This window comes from Cylas formicarius, unplaced genomic scaffold, assembly GCF_029955315.1.
Source record: "Cylas formicarius isolate icCylForm1 unplaced genomic scaffold, icCylForm1.1 PGA_scaffold_9__14_contigs__length_23061073, whole genome shotgun sequence".
Lineage (NCBI taxonomy): Eukaryota > Metazoa > Arthropoda > Insecta > Coleoptera > Brentidae > Cylas > Cylas formicarius.
This window is the reverse complement of record NW_026844365.1, coordinates 5,846,592-5,864,672: the sequence shown is the minus strand read 5'-3', so window position 1 is coordinate 5,864,672 and position 18,081 is coordinate 5,846,592. Positions and strand designations below refer to the sequence as shown.

At 33.7% G+C, this 18,081-nt stretch overlaps 1 protein-coding gene across 1 annotated transcript; it reads right to left on the bottom strand.

Moving 5' to 3' along the window:
* Positions 1-1,755: 1,755 nt before the first annotated feature.
* Positions 1,756-16,423, bottom strand: LOC132707490 (beta-1,3-glucan-binding protein). Its single transcript, XM_060679365.1, has 8 exons — positions 16,207-16,423; positions 13,054-13,293; positions 11,557-11,777; positions 9,861-10,000; positions 9,635-9,801; positions 6,252-6,473; positions 3,255-3,400; positions 1,756-1,990 (listed from the first exon to the last, which is right to left on the bottom strand). Exons 1-8 carry the CDS (start codon positions 16,325-16,327, stop codon positions 1,802-1,804), a joined length of 1,446 nt encoding a protein of 481 aa, XP_060535348.1. The 5' UTR covers positions 16,328-16,423; the 3' UTR covers positions 1,756-1,801.
* Between the last annotated feature and the right edge of the window lie 1,658 nt (positions 16,424-18,081).

Sequence of the window (18,081 nt, the reverse complement as noted above, 5' to 3'; positions counted from 1 at the left end):
TATTATAAAAAAAAAGAGGTCTGTGTAAAAAATGTATTTTTTATAATTGAAAATTAAAATTGGGAATTTTTATTATGGGTCCTCGAAAGTAGTTGATATTTAATGGCGAAAACATATTATACAGAGTGGTCACAAATGACCATGAACGCCCTTTATGTAGCACTTCTATTGGGCTTGAGATTTAAGTCTGTATCATTTCATATGCATAGCTTTTATTACAAAAATTGTTAATATAGAAGTAATGGCGAATTTTCTGCAATAACTCATGTATTTTATTATAAATCTAACTAAACATATATATTATACTATTCTAAGTTTTTTTAAACATTAATTACTTAAATTCAATATAAAATCAACCAGTAATGCATGTAAATAAAACTTATTAATTATTAGTTTTTATTTAAAATTAAAAAAAAAATTACAGTGTTTGAGAGCGTTTGCATCTTCATGAATGTTGACAATGATAAGACAATAATAAGAGTCGTAAGAGAATATAGGTGGTTGCTCCCACGAAACATATTTTTTCACGAATTGTTCTTGATTGTCCTAATAGAAGAGAAGCCAATAAAATTTCTCCTATATTTTGAAAGAGGAATTTAAAATATAATAACTGCAATTCGAATTTTTGCTAGTTCAGAAACACAATAGGACTTTTAAACGAGGTTTTTTTGTTGTTCCCTTATGATAGACTACTATTTGTTAATATTTATCGATAAGGCAATTTTCAATACGGTCGGTAGGTTTAACAGAGAAATTACTCATTACTTAATTGAATATCATGTAAAAGAAATTAAGAATACAGGGTCGGAGAAGTGCGTCTCACTTTCCATTATTTTCAATGCGATTTGTTGCGGCTTTTCCGAAGGCTGGTTTTTATGAAATGAAAGGAAACAAACAGAAATATCTTGGATTAAAGATACAGGATGCAAAAATGTTCATTTTTAGACACTCTTTGTTGTTATGCTTGAGTTTACCGAAATGGTTCAAACTGCCCTTGCGCTTGTATTTTTTCAGATTGAAACCCAATAATTTTCCAAGGTTCTCTGTTTCAAAAACATTATATAAAACAAACAAATTAAACAGCATATTTTATTTTCGGTAAGTCATATTTTTTAGTAATTTTACTGACACTGGAAGCTGAATGTAAAGTTCTGACAAGACCAAATACATGAACATGAACATTTTTAATTACAGCGATTTCTTCTGATCGTAAGAATTCTTTCGATAGAGGATTAGATTCGATTAAAGGATAGAATTACATTCAATTTTAGAGTCATAAAATAACTATGTTTGTATATCCTTAAATCCATTAAGTTGGCTTGAATACAATCAAAAAGGGTTATAATTATAATTAGAATTGGTCACATAACTCTAAACAAAAGATTGCATTTTTTCAAGCCGTGCTTTGCCGAACAAGGCAGCAGAAATTGGGCTAAGGACGTGACAGACTGTCATTGGCATTGGCTTTAAATTCCAGCACGAACCTTCTAACTCCCCACTCCTCTTTTGCCTCTTTAAGTACCAAGAGAAGGGAACCTACACTTTACGCCATTTTCTTTCGAAACAGCAAGTTCCACACACTTAGTTCTCACAAAATAACAAGAAACTTATTGAATACCGCAAAGTTATTGGTTATAAACGAGAGTTTAAGCTGCTCGCATGCGCATGTTGAATGGACCTTCTCAATGTTTTTTACATAGTTGCTTCATGAGTTTCGATAATATCAGCATAGCCAGGGCATGCCATAGATAGAAATAAGAAATCACAGCTTTATTGTTGCAAAAAAATATAAGGAATATTTTTACAAAGCATAAACTCTAATATAATCGACTTCGAGTTTCGAATGTTCTCCCCACGTCTTCAGCCAGTCCGAACGGGCTCGGTAGAAATCCTTTTGGCTGACTGGCTGGCTATTCGTCCATGGTTTACTACCATCCGATCTGTCTTCGAAATTCTGACCTCCCACTCCTACCCCGATTGTAAGGTACATCTGGAAACATATAATTACTTCGTAACGAATGTTTTTACAGACACTTACAGTCATTTCCACCGTCAAGCAAAAAGTAAATGAAATTCTTCATTCGCTTCCTCATTAATATAAAATCTGCATTATCATTGTTATTTATTTGGTATAATTACAAAATTGTATAGGAATTATTCATTCATTATCATCGTTAAGTATCATGCATATATAATTGTACCTCTGAATTCCAAGCTGTCTCGTACACTAACAACGTTACTACTTTGAAATTTGATAAAATTTGGAGCGCATACAATGCCATTTGAGAAATAATAGGACTAGTCCCTGTGAGAATTCTATACTTCGTAAATGAACCTTTACAACACAAAATCTTGAAATATCCCTTAAAATACACTCTTTTTTTTATTTCTGGTCTAATTTTTGTTATTTGTTTTCCAAACCGCCGACTTTAATATGCCTGTCCGGCATTTTGTCATTTTTCAATGTTGAACTGACCACCTTATCACTTATATCATTATGACAGCTTATAATTACGTCCACCGTCAACAACTGACAACTTTTCCGAAAAGGACATAAAATCATTAAAATATTGAGGTAAAACGGCCCATTTAAGGTTTTTATTATTTTTTGTGGCTTTTAACCACCAAGTCGATATATTTTTGGAAAACTTAAACTAAATTTACCAAAATTTATTAAAAAAAACTGATAAGTAACTATTTTTATATAGATTAATTTTTTTTTATTGGTATTTATAAGATTTTCGGAAGCTCCTGCTTTAAGCTAAATTCATAGAATTATCGAAAAAATAACAATTTCAAAAAATTAATTATGATTCGGTTAAAGGAATATGGAACAGCTTTTATTTTAGAATTTTTAGGCGGTCTATTTTACCCTTGGCATTACGCAAAGGGCTAAATAACCAGATTTTATAATTATAGTAACGAAAAAAGTGATTAATTTTTGAGGTGGGCCTTCTTGCTCCCCTACTATCAAACCGACCAGCAAGCATAAAAACCTCGACAAGAAATATATATTTTTTAACTAAACTCTTGGTCCACAGTTCATCTCACTTTAAAAGCGTGTACCAAGAAAACGACATATAGGGAAAGAATGGTCATTAACAAATATTTATTTACATATTATCGTTACCAACCTCTCCAAAAAATGTACCAAATGTAGAAAAATAGGCTTCCAATTGCACCAAATATTTTATAAATAAGCCGGGCTTCCAATTGCGTGTAATTAATATGGTTTTGCTATTTAAATTAGTTACCTCCTTGTCGAACGGCGCCGTTTTGCTTCCAGATTGCCATCGGTCCGCGTGCTTGATCGTTAAACTGTTGCGAAGACTAGCAAAGCCGTTTTCTGGAGGAAATATGTTCGCGTAGACCTTATCGTCCACGCCAACAATTATACTGTCTGGAAAAATGAAACGAGTGAAAGTCTACGAAAGAATTACGTAGAGCAAAAACCCTGCTTTCGCTTTTATCAAATTACAAAACCCAGATGCGAAATAATGGTGCGGGAAAATAATTATCTGAAATTGAAGGTTTATAGTATCACTGGGACCGATTATTATCGATGTCAATTAAAAAATCAATAAAACAAGGAATATCTACTCAATTGGAATCATAACCAAAACGGGAAATGCTCTCACGTTCGTCTCTACCTGAGTCGTACTAGTGCCGCTCACAGCGGAGTACGACACCCGAGCGACATCCGAGTTTTTTCCGGCCATATACCCAGCGAGATTGTAACCAAAATACGCGGAAAATATAACGGCAGCAATTAATTAAATGAAAACCAATTTCGATTTGAGCGATATAAAAATTCCCGAATTACAAAAATTAAAGAGGAAAAATAAAAGAAATCAATTCAAACTAATTCGATCTGATTAACATAAATATCTATAACTACTAAGGCCCGTGTAGAAAATTAAATTCTATTAAACTAAAACTACTCGTAGCTCTAAGAAATAAACGCCCTATGATGGAATATGTTATATTAAGAAAACAGAAGTCATAACACCTTCGATAATAATTCGGTCATAGTCAATAGTCAATAGTCAAAGTCATATCCGTATGGTAGTAAAAGGCAAACCAACCATAACGAAAACTAAAACTAAAATTAACACGACCCTACAAAAGAATTTTCGTTCTTTGTCCTAAAGTTTAATTTATGATTTTTGGGTTAATTATGCACAAAAATGAAGAGAAAATACCCTTTTTTTGTTACAATTCTGCTTCTGTGATAGTTATAATAAAAAAACTCATTGTTTTATTTTTTTATAAATTATAATTAATTTTAACTGAGTGAGGTTTTTACATTCACAAATTTTCACACGTTCTCTGCGAAGCCAATGAAGCATATTTTGACTCTCCCGTTTGGAATCAAGACAAGCCATGGGCTCCACATGTTACTTGTAGTTATTGTAAGAGATGTTTATAAGATAAGCAATTTTTAATTAAGCGGCGAATCAAGTATAATGGATCTATTAATGTTTATTTTCATATTTTAGGTTGGTATCAAGGTGAGAACAGATCTATGATATTTTCAATAGCACCTTACCAAAAGATCACGTCAATAGCTGCTACATTGGCATTGCGAATCCACGTAAAAGAAGCGAAAAAGTAGCTCATCTCTTAGCTCTAATAAAAATAATTCTGAAAAGGAGTTTTTACCTACACCAGATCCACCAAAACACCATCTTATTACTACAGAAGATTTTAACAACTTGATAAGAGATTTAAGTTTGCCAAAAAATAAAGCAGAGCTTTTAATATCGTTAATATCACATATCAGCGGCCTAGACATGAAATTTTCTAAACATTTTTCACAAAAGAAGAACATTAACGAAAAAATTGGCATACCCCGGGTTCCTGACGAATGGCGTTCATTTATTGACAGCGGTACAAAGAGCTTAAAAGCAGTTTTATTGCACAACGGAAATAAATTCAAATCTCTAACTGGCAGTTGATTGGAGATTTTAAGATGGTGGGATTTTTAATGGACGCGATATGCAAAGTATCAGTGTTATCTGTGCTCATTGTTGAAGCGGATAAAGGGTTTAATTTAGGGTTGATGAAACAATTTGGATGAACGTCCAAAAGCTTTTGAGTACTTGAAAAACTTTTTCCCGAAGTTATCAGAAGCCGGAGTTTTTGTTGGTGAGCCAATATTCAAAAAGTAAGTTGAAACAGTTTTAAAGCAGCAATTTCTGGATTTTTAGGAAATAAGAAAAGCTAGTTGAAAATATTTTTAAAGCTATGGGCTGCAGGACGTTATTAAAAGTACATGCTCATCTAGATAAACTTAAAAACAATTGGAGCCTATGTTTTCATCGGGACATGATGCTTTGAACAACGTTATCAAGGCCAACAATAACAACATTTGGGATAAGTAATTAAGTAAATAAAAGCGCACATTTTTCAATTATTTTCCACTTTTTTGTAAGGTATGTTGATAATAACACTTACATAACCCCACATTTTGAAGAATATCGTTGAATCGATCTCCTAAATACAAACATTGGAGGCTGATATGTTGACATTGTTTTGATAACCGAGAAAATAAAAAAAATAATCATCATACGAGATGGTATATCGAAGGGGATAGACTGAAAAATGAAGAATTGTAATTAATATTGACTATTTTTTAATTCAATAGTCCTTTTTTGATTTTTCTCGTTGAATGGCAATTTTTTCCTTCAATTTCAAGATTTTTTAAAAAATAATACGGATACCAAAACAACAACACCACAACTGGACTAACCAAAATTGACCAAAACCGGAGAATACTGCACGGTCTAATAATTAGTGATTTAAAAGAGTGCAAAACGGTCTATGGGTGAAATTCCGGATTGTGTATTTGTCGTCATCATATCGAGGCCATTTGTGATATTGTTTTCAAACCATTCGAAGGTGAAATGAAAGTGAGAAACCCAATGGTAAACCATCATCCTGGGAACAAAACATATCTCGCAGGCACTACATTACGATTCTAAATTTTATGATATAAAAGGCTTTGTAAGAAGCGACGTTTACTTTTTTACGCGTCCGTGTTTTGTGCAGCTCAGGTAAAATACATAAAAATAAAAATTTATCCGTAATGCCGTCGTAAAAACAAACTTTGGAAGCACCGCTCCCTCGCTAGTCAGTCGAAAAGGGAAACCGTACGACGTTGAAACAAACAAACGTTTTTAATCAGATTAAACAGCATTTTATCAAACTAGAGTACTGAAACGGACCTAACAAAATTCTTAATTTCTTACCTGGTTTCCAGATCGCAGTGAACACGTGAAAATCGTCCGACCACGACGAAACTCGCTGAACAGCCTTCACCGCGTACTTCCTCGCCGCTTTCGAGTCACCCAATATGGCACCACCCTGAAGGGTTTTGCTTTCTTGCTCGTTTCCGGACACAAACGCTATCCTGATCTGTCCCGATTGATAGTACGATCCGTAATCATCGTTCTGGGAGTTCAGATATAGTTCTGAAATTTTAAAATACCAAAGATTTTTTTTGGCAAAACTTTTATTCGCATACGCAGTTCAGTTTTCGTGGAAAGCGCTAGACAGATCAGGCAATTCTTTCACTCTACAAACATATTCTTCTCAATTTAGATCAAAACCGGAGAACTGTGCGTGGAAATGCACTTGAATTGTTAACATCTTTTTTGATTGATAGAAGTCGAGACCGGTTTTAAACGGGATTCCTCAGGGCAGTCTGCTTTCTTTCCACTTTTCCATCAGGGAGAAGTGGCCACATTCTCATTTAACAATGTTATTTAAACCTAGGTTTTCCTCTCGCCGTCAACTATTTCGTTAATATCTATTAACTTTTTCTGGTGTTTTTATTTATAATTGTGCAAGCCCAAAATCCCAACCTGAACCAACGATTAAGGAACAATTATAAATTCCCAGGCATAATTTGCCTGTAGTAGCCAATAGTCCGGTTGCTTTGCCGATTAAACTTTTTAATCATTTGGCTACTTGAACTGAGGAGGCTTTTACTTGATGAAAGTCCATTTATCAAAATAAATAAGAACTGAAAGTTCAGATTTTCACGAAATTATATATTTTGACATGACAATTGTTTCGACAACACCGTATCAAATGATGATAAAGACACGGTTTTATTCTTTTAACTAAAAAAATATTTTTAAAAAATTGATAAATAAATAATAATATATAAATATAATTATATTTATATATTAATATAGTAAAATATTTCAATGCAATAGTGGAAATTGTTAAGTTTGCGGTTTTGTGACCACACTACAACAAAATTGGATTTTGTCAAGAAAATTATACCCAAACGGTATCACTTTTCCTCCTCCTTCCTAACCCAAAATATCAGAAAAGGAAATTAACACTCGAAATTCGTCATCGCTGTTTTAGCAAAATATAAATAAATTTATTGTTTAAATTCCGGAAATTTGCGTTTTTACATTTGCCATAGCCAATTAAACCACGTAAACGTAATTTCCTATAATTAATTTAAATTATGATATGCGTGAAAATGTGGGTAGAGGACATTTTCCTTCCGATACTGTCACGGATTTGAGTCACTATTTGATTATGCAAACACGCGATTAATAATTATCAACGATGCACTATGTAGATTTTTTGGACCATGAAATTAAGTTTTGGGATGCATCTAAGCTCGTTTAGAAATTTTTTTTACTCTCGTCTGTAAAATACCTAATTACACACCGATCTAGCGTGCCGGAAGGGTCATTTTACCACGTCAGTTTCGTTTCCCACGGATCCGAACCACTTCGGACATTTCCGGGATTTTACAGCACGGGTTTGGGAGCAATCGGACGTTTTCGGAGATATTTCCCACGCTTTGAATTTTGACATTTGTCAATTCTGTTTTGTGAAAAGGTACCCAAAAATTAACGTTCGTAGAAAAAGTATAGTACGCAACACGTTCGATAAACTTTTTACGTCCCTCGTTTATTAAACACTCGCTCCGCTCGTGTCAAATAATCTCATCAAATGCCGTTTACCTCACTTGTTGCATAATATACTATTATATACACATCGAATAGGCTTTAAAATAGTATATTATGCAACAAGTGTGGTAAACAGCATTTGACTCACGAGTTTATTTAACACGAGCGGAGCGACACATGTGCGGTAAAATCCCGGAAATGTCCGAAGTGGCTCGGATCCGTGGGAAACGAAACTGACGAAATGTGGGAATGTGGGAACAGTAGACTTTTTCTAACCTATGAACGGAGATAAAAGCTTTAGTTTTGTTCCCACGGAAACTCTCATTTCCTCAATACTAATTTGCCTTGACCAAAAATAAACTTATGTAATTCTTTTACTTTAAAAGATGGTTCAGTTAGCGGCTGTGGCCTAATCTTAGTGGATCCTCATTAATAATAATGGACAATATTGGATCAAGCAGTCTCTCATCCAACTTTAATGGAAGACCAGCTATGGTTGTTAGTGAGCCAACACTTACCAGAAAAACTGCGTAGGTAGTTCCCAAGTATTCTGCTTTGAATATGAAATTATTTTAAATTATAATCTTTCAAGAATGGAAAAGTTAGTATTGGAAATGGCCATCGCGTTTTGCGGCTTCCGCCTTATCATTGCCAATTTAATGCGTTCCATCAATCCCGTAACATCTGGTGTTTTTATGGTCTGAAGCACTTGTTCAAGTAAAATAATAATAATAGTTCTGATGGAGCCCTGAGGCTTGGGAAGAGAAAACGTTGTTCTAATATTCTCCCAGTAGTCATCCATATGCATGAATCAGACTCACAAGATTATATTTTTTCCAATGATGACTCGTTTTTGTTCCCCTGCTTTGCTCTTTGCGTTATTGGCTTTCTTTGTTGTTTTTTCAAAAATCAACCTATCTAATTGATATTTGTTGTCTTCTATATATTTGATTCATTTTATTTTGTCCGTTCATATAAACACCAAGTTGCCATGATATCATTTAATCAAAATTATAATATGTACCTAAGTACATGGAATTTTTGCGAATAACCGTTTCGTGACCTTGTTTCTAGTAGATTCTACAATTTATTACAGGATGAATAACGTCCACGAAGCAAGAACCATTCCGAACGTAATTACTTTAACTATTGAATTAATTAAAATCGGAAAGCATCAGTTTATTACTGGATGTCGTAATTTGACCCGTCAGTTTTGTTTGACATACGTGTCATTTTTGATTACGTCATTATACTTGACGTAACAGCACAGTAACTAACCAAAACTATACTACTTTTTGGTGAAACGAAAGAAAGCGCTAATTGATTTTCATGGTTAATTTTCGGTTTGATTGAAAATAACCCCAACAGTCGATATTCTCAAAAATTATATATTTGCCGAAACAGAAAATAACATTAATAAAAAAATTGTTGTTGTGTATGGATCGCTTTGCTAACTTCCGTTCCAGTTTCAACTAACCAAAAAACATATTCTGAGAACGGAATTGAATTATATGTAAAATGTTATTATTAGTTGTTATTAATATGAATTCGGTCAGTTATCAAATAGAGAAGATACAAAAATGACAACAGCTTAAATCATAATAAGTGTATTAGGAACGGAAACCTGTCTCATTTCAATCATCTTAATCACTAAAAAATATTATCGGTCATGCAGTCCGAATGCCAATCCTCACCTGGGTAAATCCAATCTCCCTTGGGCAACTTGGCTCTTATTTCCACTCTTCCATATTTGAAGTGAAATTTTCCCTTGGTGGTGATTTGGGCTGAAGTGACGGGAGGAATAATAAACCACGCTTCCGGCCTTTGATAACACTCGGGCGAACCCTTGACCCCCGTGCATCTGGGTTAAAACGGAATGAGTTCGTTCCATTAAGAAAATTTTATTCGGCCATTATTTACCTATCGCCAAAATCGTATCCGGAAGACGTTCCCACGTAATTTTCGCCGTGAATTTTATCCGTGAGCACTGGGGTGATTACCAAACGGCCGTTTTCCGTTTTCATTGTTTCACTGTCGTCGTACATGACAAACTCGAAATCCTAAAACGGTAAACCTCATAAAATACCCCCCAAGAAGTTTATTTGCACGTTATTTTAAGTGAACAAAAATTTTGTTTAATACCGCTTATTATTACACTATCACATTTTTTAATTTATGTGAGAATTATAGAAATTTTAACTTTTTTTTAACTTTATTGAACTGCCCCCCCCCCCCACCCGGGTAAAACTTTTTGATTTACCGTTTGGAAAAAAAAGATTTAATACAAAAATAATCAGCAATTTGTAAGATATATTTTTATATATACAGGGTGTTGCAGAAATAATTCAAAGATAAAAGTTATATGTTTTTTAATGGAATACCCTGCACGCATGCGAGAGAAAAACTATTAATTGGCTTAAAGAGAACTTCGTGTAATTCATTGAACATCCAGCCTAGCAAGAAAGAATTGAACATTGAAAAGAGACGAAGATAATGATTTAGGGACTTTACTAAAAGTTGAGAAATATTTTCCATAAGAAAAATTAGAATTAGGAAGAATTAGGAATAAAAACAATACAAGCGGTTTTACTATAGAAAACAAATTTTATATGTATTATAATTCCAGTTATTTTTGATCAATTCTTAGCGTTCTGCATATATAATTTAAGTTTGTCTTAATAATGCTTATATGACGCTGAGAAGTACTCAGACCTGATCCACACTCTCAGACTGTTCCATATGCCCAATAACACAACTCACATAAATTTGCTATAAATACCAGCTCAGTCGATTACCTTGCCGGTTTTTTATAAATAATTTATAAAATTTATATAATTTATAAATCGTTCTTCTAATCTTATTAATAATGCAGTTGATGTTAATGTCAAATTTTAAATTTGAGTATATATAAACAACTAGAAATATACCATTTTTCTGGCATTTCAATGGCACAAACATGGCAATGTTTTGATCCATAAATCAATATTGTTAAGACTGATGATTTCGCATTGGTTAATGTAACAGCGTCATCAGCAAAGCATACACATACAACCATTAACAGATAAAATGTCTACTCAGGTAGGCTAAAAATGGCACAGGGCCATTAAATTTTTCATTTAATTTTTAAATTCAATACATTTCGAAGCAGCATTGAGTGTCCATGAAAATGGTTTTATACCCCTAGTTAACATTTTTATTTATAAACTCAGTAACACCCTGTATTGCATTTTAGTTTCTTAGGCCAGATCTTAAGCCAAACTGTGTCGGGGAAATTTCAAGAAATGACACACGAATTTCAATTGGCATGGGAGGTGCGAAGAAGAGTAATTAATAATAGTTTACGGGGTCATATAACGGTTTTATTTACAGATTTACTGATTTGACACAATTTTAAGAAGCGCTTTGGTTATGGAAGTAATTTTGAGGTTCTGTACAAAGGATCACGCTCCATTAGCATTTGATCAAATTTTAAAGATTAAGGGTGTGAAAAATTCTGATTTGTTAGATTTTAAGCAGCAAAAATGTAGAACAGTAACTAGAATGTTCTTCACCACTGATGGAAATTTCTTATCTGCTACTGGAACCACTAGATCACGAGTTTTTCACTTTCACTTACGGGATCGAGTGCGTATTTCCTCTGGATGGTCCAATCTCTCGCTATACCCTCGGGGGTAAACGAGCTGTTAAATATTAGTTTTCCTTTACAAGTTTCTTTCGTATTTACGGTGGTCGGCGTGACTTCACAAACATTACCATCTACGTCGATCCTGGGGGGGATCGCAGGTGCTATTGTTGGTTTGGGGGCAGGTTTTCCTTTTACCGGTTTTGGCAACAACTCTACAATTAAATAATGAATTATATGCAAAGTACTATTTATTTAACCAGCTCCTTCTCGTCAACAACAACCGATGTTAAATACTATCTTAGAACCTGCAGGATAAGGACCAAATATACAACAATTTAATTTTCCTTATAATGCTCCGTAAAATTGATTTATTTATAGTGCACTTGCAAATATTTGTCAAAATGCTTTCTAAGGATTGCTATTCCCTTTTTATTTTTAGTTGAAGAGGATATTTGTGAATGGATAGGTAATCGATCAAAGCTACTGCCCAAAGATTCGTCATCGGGACCTAGAATAATCAATGCAAAAACTTAATGTGAGGATGATTCTCAACAACGTTTAATTAAAGCCAAACCTAATAGCAAAAGTGTTGTCAGACTTGACCTTAAAAGTGGAAAATTATACTGTTACTTGTTTCATTACATTTTCTATGAAATTTATTAAAAATTTAAAAAATGTTTTTTCATTGAATACGAATTTGGGACTTCCGGAAGTTGCGCTTTTTTGTAACTGAATTCAAAATAAATATCATTTTCTAACAAATATTCCTGGATTTCAGTGTTCGAACTCAGCAAGGCTTTGTGGAGCAAATGGCTGGGGTAGCTTGCAATAATACATAATGTCACTATTAAATAAAACTATATTAAGTAACTAACTTTTTTAAAAGAAAGAATTAAGAAAAAACAATTACAAACGGATCTTTCATTTTAAATTAATCTTGAGTAATGCAAAAGGTTTTGAGACAAAACATTTTAGCTTCTTACAGAAATGGAAAAACGTGTGTTTGGTACCTCCTAATTTTATATTTTTTTATCTATTAAAAAAATGAACGATTTTTCTTCCAACTCTATAAGGTTGCAACAAGGAGGAAAAAGAGATGTCCGCTTTAACAGATTCTGCAGCAATTTAGAAGCATCATTACAATTTTTTCAAAAATTTTCACTTTTAGGACGTGTTGAGGCATATTTTGGTTACTTTTTCAAAATACATTACATTACAATACATTAATACAAGTCGTCCTAAAAGTGGTAAAAATATCAAACTCTGTTCATTAAACTGAAAACCTTAGGAATTTTGGAATTGCTTTAATTTATATGCAAAATTGAACCATATTTTATAATCCTCGGGGGTTCTATTTAAAATAAAAATGTTGGTGCTTTAAAACTTTTTGAATAGCTTTTGCTCGGACCACTATATTCCGTGCAGTCTAACGAGAATAACCCTGTATATTTCTAGATGGGTATACTCTAGCGCACAAGAACTACCTACCGGTGACAGTAAATTCTTGGTCGTCCTTGGGGTATCCCAATTTATTGCGACCGTCAAAGTAATCGACGTACGTCCAATAATAAATGACATCGCCTACGTTCAGCTTTGTAATGGGGTCGTAGAAAGTCCACCGCCCATTTTTGGCTTTCGTTATGTCTCTGGAAAAGGTGCCCCCCTCCCGGCCGTTCATTTCTTCGTTGATTTTGCCATGGAATGCGAAGAGTTTGATCCCTTCCTGATCTGGAAACCGAGAGCTCCAAATATATTTTTCGAAACAAAATAGTTCCTAGTCACATTTGCAAAATTGTACGGCATGCGGCCCACAAAAACATTTTTAGCCCACCCTGTACTTCATCTACATCTACATCTTTTGAACATTTGGAACCTGCCAACCTATTCGACCATTTTTGAAAAATTGGTTACTATCACCATGAAATCTAAGCAAATTATGAACTTTATGAACTAGAAATCTCGAATCTTGCTCTAGAACCGTGATATGCAGATTTTTCATCGATATTCAAATGTTTTTTAATTTGTGTGTTTGAGCATAAGGTAGTGTCTCATATAACAGTTATTCCAAATTCATTGGCCTGTTAAAAGTATCTAATGCACTGTTATCAAATTTTCGTCGCAGGTTGAGGCATTTATTTTGAATGTTGCAGTATCGCCAGATCTACTTCACATCACTTGATTTCATTTATGGAATTGTTTTTTCATAATACCTGCAATAGTTTTTTATCACCTAATCATTCTAACTATAAAATATAATGGATAATGTATGCTGCAAAAATGGTGCTATTTTTTAAACACGCATTATTTAATAACTATTTTTTCCATAAAATAAAATAAAAATAGTCGCACATATGTATCGTAGGTGCAATAAATTTGGAATTTTGGAATTTTACGGGGTATTCCGTTTAAGATGCCAAAGTTGTTATAACTGTTTAATAAATCTGACACTATCGCTAGGACATTTTTGAAATAATGGACCACAGCCTCCTATGTCTTGAGCAAAATGTTGACAATATGTGATAATTTTATAAGTCGAATTGGATAATAAGATTGCGTACTGTATTGAATTGATACTTGCAATTATCTATGCCCCTCACTACACTTTTTTGAAGAAGTCCCATGAACCGACTGTTTTAATAAAAAAATAATTGTGTAGATGTATTTTAAAGATACCACACTAAGTGTTGTAGTAGTGGAGTGGATTTTTTGTCCAATATTATTATTTTTTTATGCCTAATCGCCCAATGTACGGTGGTCATCGATATAGCGAATGTTTCGGATTCATGTGTTATTTTTTCGTCAATGACCTGAGTTTAAACACTCCATTTTTTTGACGTCACTACCGAGACTATAATTTTATTATGCTAACAATTAGAAATAGATCAAATAGCTGCTCATTTAGCTGTGCCCCCCTCAAACAATATAACCGACGCAGGAGGAACACAGAAGTTTTATAAACAGTATAACTATAAATAATGCAAATCTAAGTTGGCCATACAAATGTAAGTTGGAAATGCAAATAAATAATTATTTGAAACCTGCCAATTTTTGTATTACCTTTCTTAATTAATTCATTGTTATAGGTGCTTAACCATGAATTTTTCGATGGTAGAAATGGCCGACATTTTAAAAGTGCTGCAATTCATGATTTTAATTGTTTAAATCTTGGATTTAATACATTTTTCCGCATTACATTTTGTATTAACAGGTAACGAATGCTGTTATCTGAAATGATTATACTAAATTCATCTCCGTAAACTTTTCGCGTTTCATGCGGTTGGACGATTTTCACGTATTCACCGCGATCTGGAAACCAGGTAAGAAATGAACAATTTTGTTAGGTCCGTTTCAGTACTCTAGTTTGATAAAATGCTGTTTAATCTGATTAAAATCTTTTGTTTCAACGTTGTACGGTTTCCCTTTTCGACTGACTGGCGACGGAGCGGTGCTTTGCTTCCAAAGTTTGTTTTTATAACTGAATTATTGAACACAAGATTGTTTCCAATATGAAGGAAAAACGCCGCAGCTTAGTGAAAAATTAAAAATTTTACATAAAATTTCGGATAGACGAATTTACAATTCTGCACCAGTATCACAGGTATACCGTCGGATCCCGGTCTTAAGGTTTGCTTTAAAATACTTATTCTACTGAAAACATCCACAACATTTAATTTTAAAAATCCTAGACTAACCTATTTATCACAAGAAAATGATGTATTGCATTCTGCATAATCTGAATAGATTGAGGTAAAATGTTGATTGAACATATTCGCCACTCTCTGAGTGTCGCTGATAATTTCATCATCAAGCGACATGCATTGTTGATACTCAAGGTTTTTCTTCTTTGAGTTCACATATCGCCAAAAGGACTTTTTATCAGTTAAATGATTTTCGAGCATTCCGATGTAGTCTCTATGCGAAGAAACAATTAAAGATTTAAGGTTACCATTCATCCACTTGGAAAATTTTGGAGTTCTATAGCGAACGATAGGTGTGAATTACTCAATAGCACAAAAGAGAACATCATAGAACTGCGAGACCATCAAGCCCACATCCGTACACTTAAATATATATTCCCAGCTGACATTTGACAAAAACAGATTAATTTCTGTGTAATTAGCACACTTATTATTATAATAAAAATAATCACATGCCATATTCCTGGGTGAGGTAATGAAGTTGCAAACGAAAGCCGGCCATTACGGAAATACATTTTTTCACGAAAACTAATAACTAATAATTAGTAACTTCAAGATAACTCTAAGATAAATGACCGTACCACTTATAAAATTGCTGGCACGTTATAGCTGGCGTCCAAAAACACTCAGTATATCACGGTTGGGTATGATATGGAACTTCGGTATTTCCAGATCGAAGCACGTATTTGGGTATTTCTATTTGCGATAAAAGCGACATGCAATAAACAATTTAATCTGCAAACTGAATTGAATTGTACATATTATCTAGTCGTCCATTCTTTTAGTTTACATACTTGCCATTAGTTTTATGATCTCTCAATCTAATAAAAACCAGAACAGAATTGGCTTATTCTAATTTAGGCAGCTTTATTTTCGAAGCTGAAGGAAGTTAACTATGCTACGAGAATTTTTTACATGCAATATGTCGCGGATACTTTATTACCTGGGATCGATACGCTAAATCCTTGCGGCGTATAAGCCTCCACTAGGGCGTCGGGTACTTCAAAATCCGCTAACACTGCACTCAAAGTCAGAAGCGCCACACACAAACTCTCGACCAACATCTTCGTCTCGGCGTACTTCAAGACACTGGCAGCTTAGCCTTCCGAAGGATCGGATTTCCAAGAATACGTATTCGCCAAACTAGTTTCTCCGATAATCTTCGTAAAAATAAACAAAAGCCAAGTAGCTACATCGCAAGTATGTAAATAACAGTTAACTTAAATTGGAAATTAATGCAGTATATGGTGCGTTTGCTTTAGTAGTGTCGATGCACGGTACTATAGTGCGTTTGCAGTCGGTAGCTGGGAATTTTGGTTGCTTTTAAGGAAAGGAAGAACGACGGTTTTTGGAAAATTTGGAAAATGGGCCCTTTGATTTGGTGTTTTACAGATTTTTCAAAGAAACTTCCATATACTATTCACAAAACTTCTAGATCCGTCCTGTGTCAGTTGTTATGAGACTGTCTCACATTCTACTCTGCTTATAAAGCGTTTGAGGGAGCGGAGCTAAAGGAGGGGCACGAACATTGTATCGGATAACTGACTCCCATATTGGTGAGAGGTAAAGATCTGAGTCGCCGTTAAGATTGGTTGATTCTAAATTGCTTATCAATTTCTTATGGAACTCTTTAAAGCCTTCAATCTAGAACGAAATTTATGGAAACCCTACCAGATTTTTTGAACCATTTAAACTCTATACACTCTAACATACATTTTTCATATTTTCATGTCAATAGAAAATCAGACATTGGGCTATTCTGCCTACAAAAAAACTACGCATACACAAACCTTAATGCATTGTCCCATCACCATCCACCACATGAAAGATATTAAGCGTTCCATCACAAAATACACTTCACGAAAACCTTTCAAAGGCAATGGGTTCGAAACCAAATCGCCCTCCCACTCACCCCTACATTCAAAACATCATTGACCACATGTTAAAAGTTCTTAATACATATAATGTCAAAAATCAAATTTCCCAAATGTCCAAATCTCTCAACAACTTCGATCCATCAAAAACAAAATTCCGTTCGGGACAACAAGTCAATCAACGAAAAATCGGAGAAACAGTGACTCTGGTCTTCACCGTCGTTCACTAATATACTAACTAACGAAATAAAGTATTTGACTTTTGTAAATACATTACAATTTTTACAACAACTATAAATCATAATTTGTAAAAGCAGCAATCTCCATATACCAAAAAACATATACTTTCTCTATACTGGGAAAAAAGTAAAAATATTGTTAATACAATTTTCCAACAATCGGTACAAAACAAATTGGTGCTCTCCCAAGCTCGTTATCTACGACATATGGAAGTTAATCTTCGGCATTTTAACAAACACTGTACAGAAAGATATAGACATAATTTACTTAACAAAACAAGACACACAAAAACTTTCCAAGTAGACGATATTGAAAATAAAAATTGCTCTTGCTCTATAGGGTGGGTTTACCATGGGCAATTCAATGAATTTACAAGAAAGCAATAAATGTAATGTATTAAAATAAACACATGTCTAGGCACAGTCTTTATTTTCCGATAAAAATTATTGGAAAAAAATGCGTTTGGTACAAAACAGACAAAAATTCATAAAATTTAAAAAAAGCTAACCAAAACTTAAGGTCTAAATTTTTTGATACTTGTTTAACGCTACATATTAGTTTACCAAAATAATGGCTTTAGCATATGTTTCGATTAGATTAGATTAACAGTTGGGAGAGCTAGCAGTCAGCCTGTCACTGCGACCCAGAGGATCTATTGTGACTCTCAACAATACAATAACAATCTGGCTAATTAAAGCCAGCTA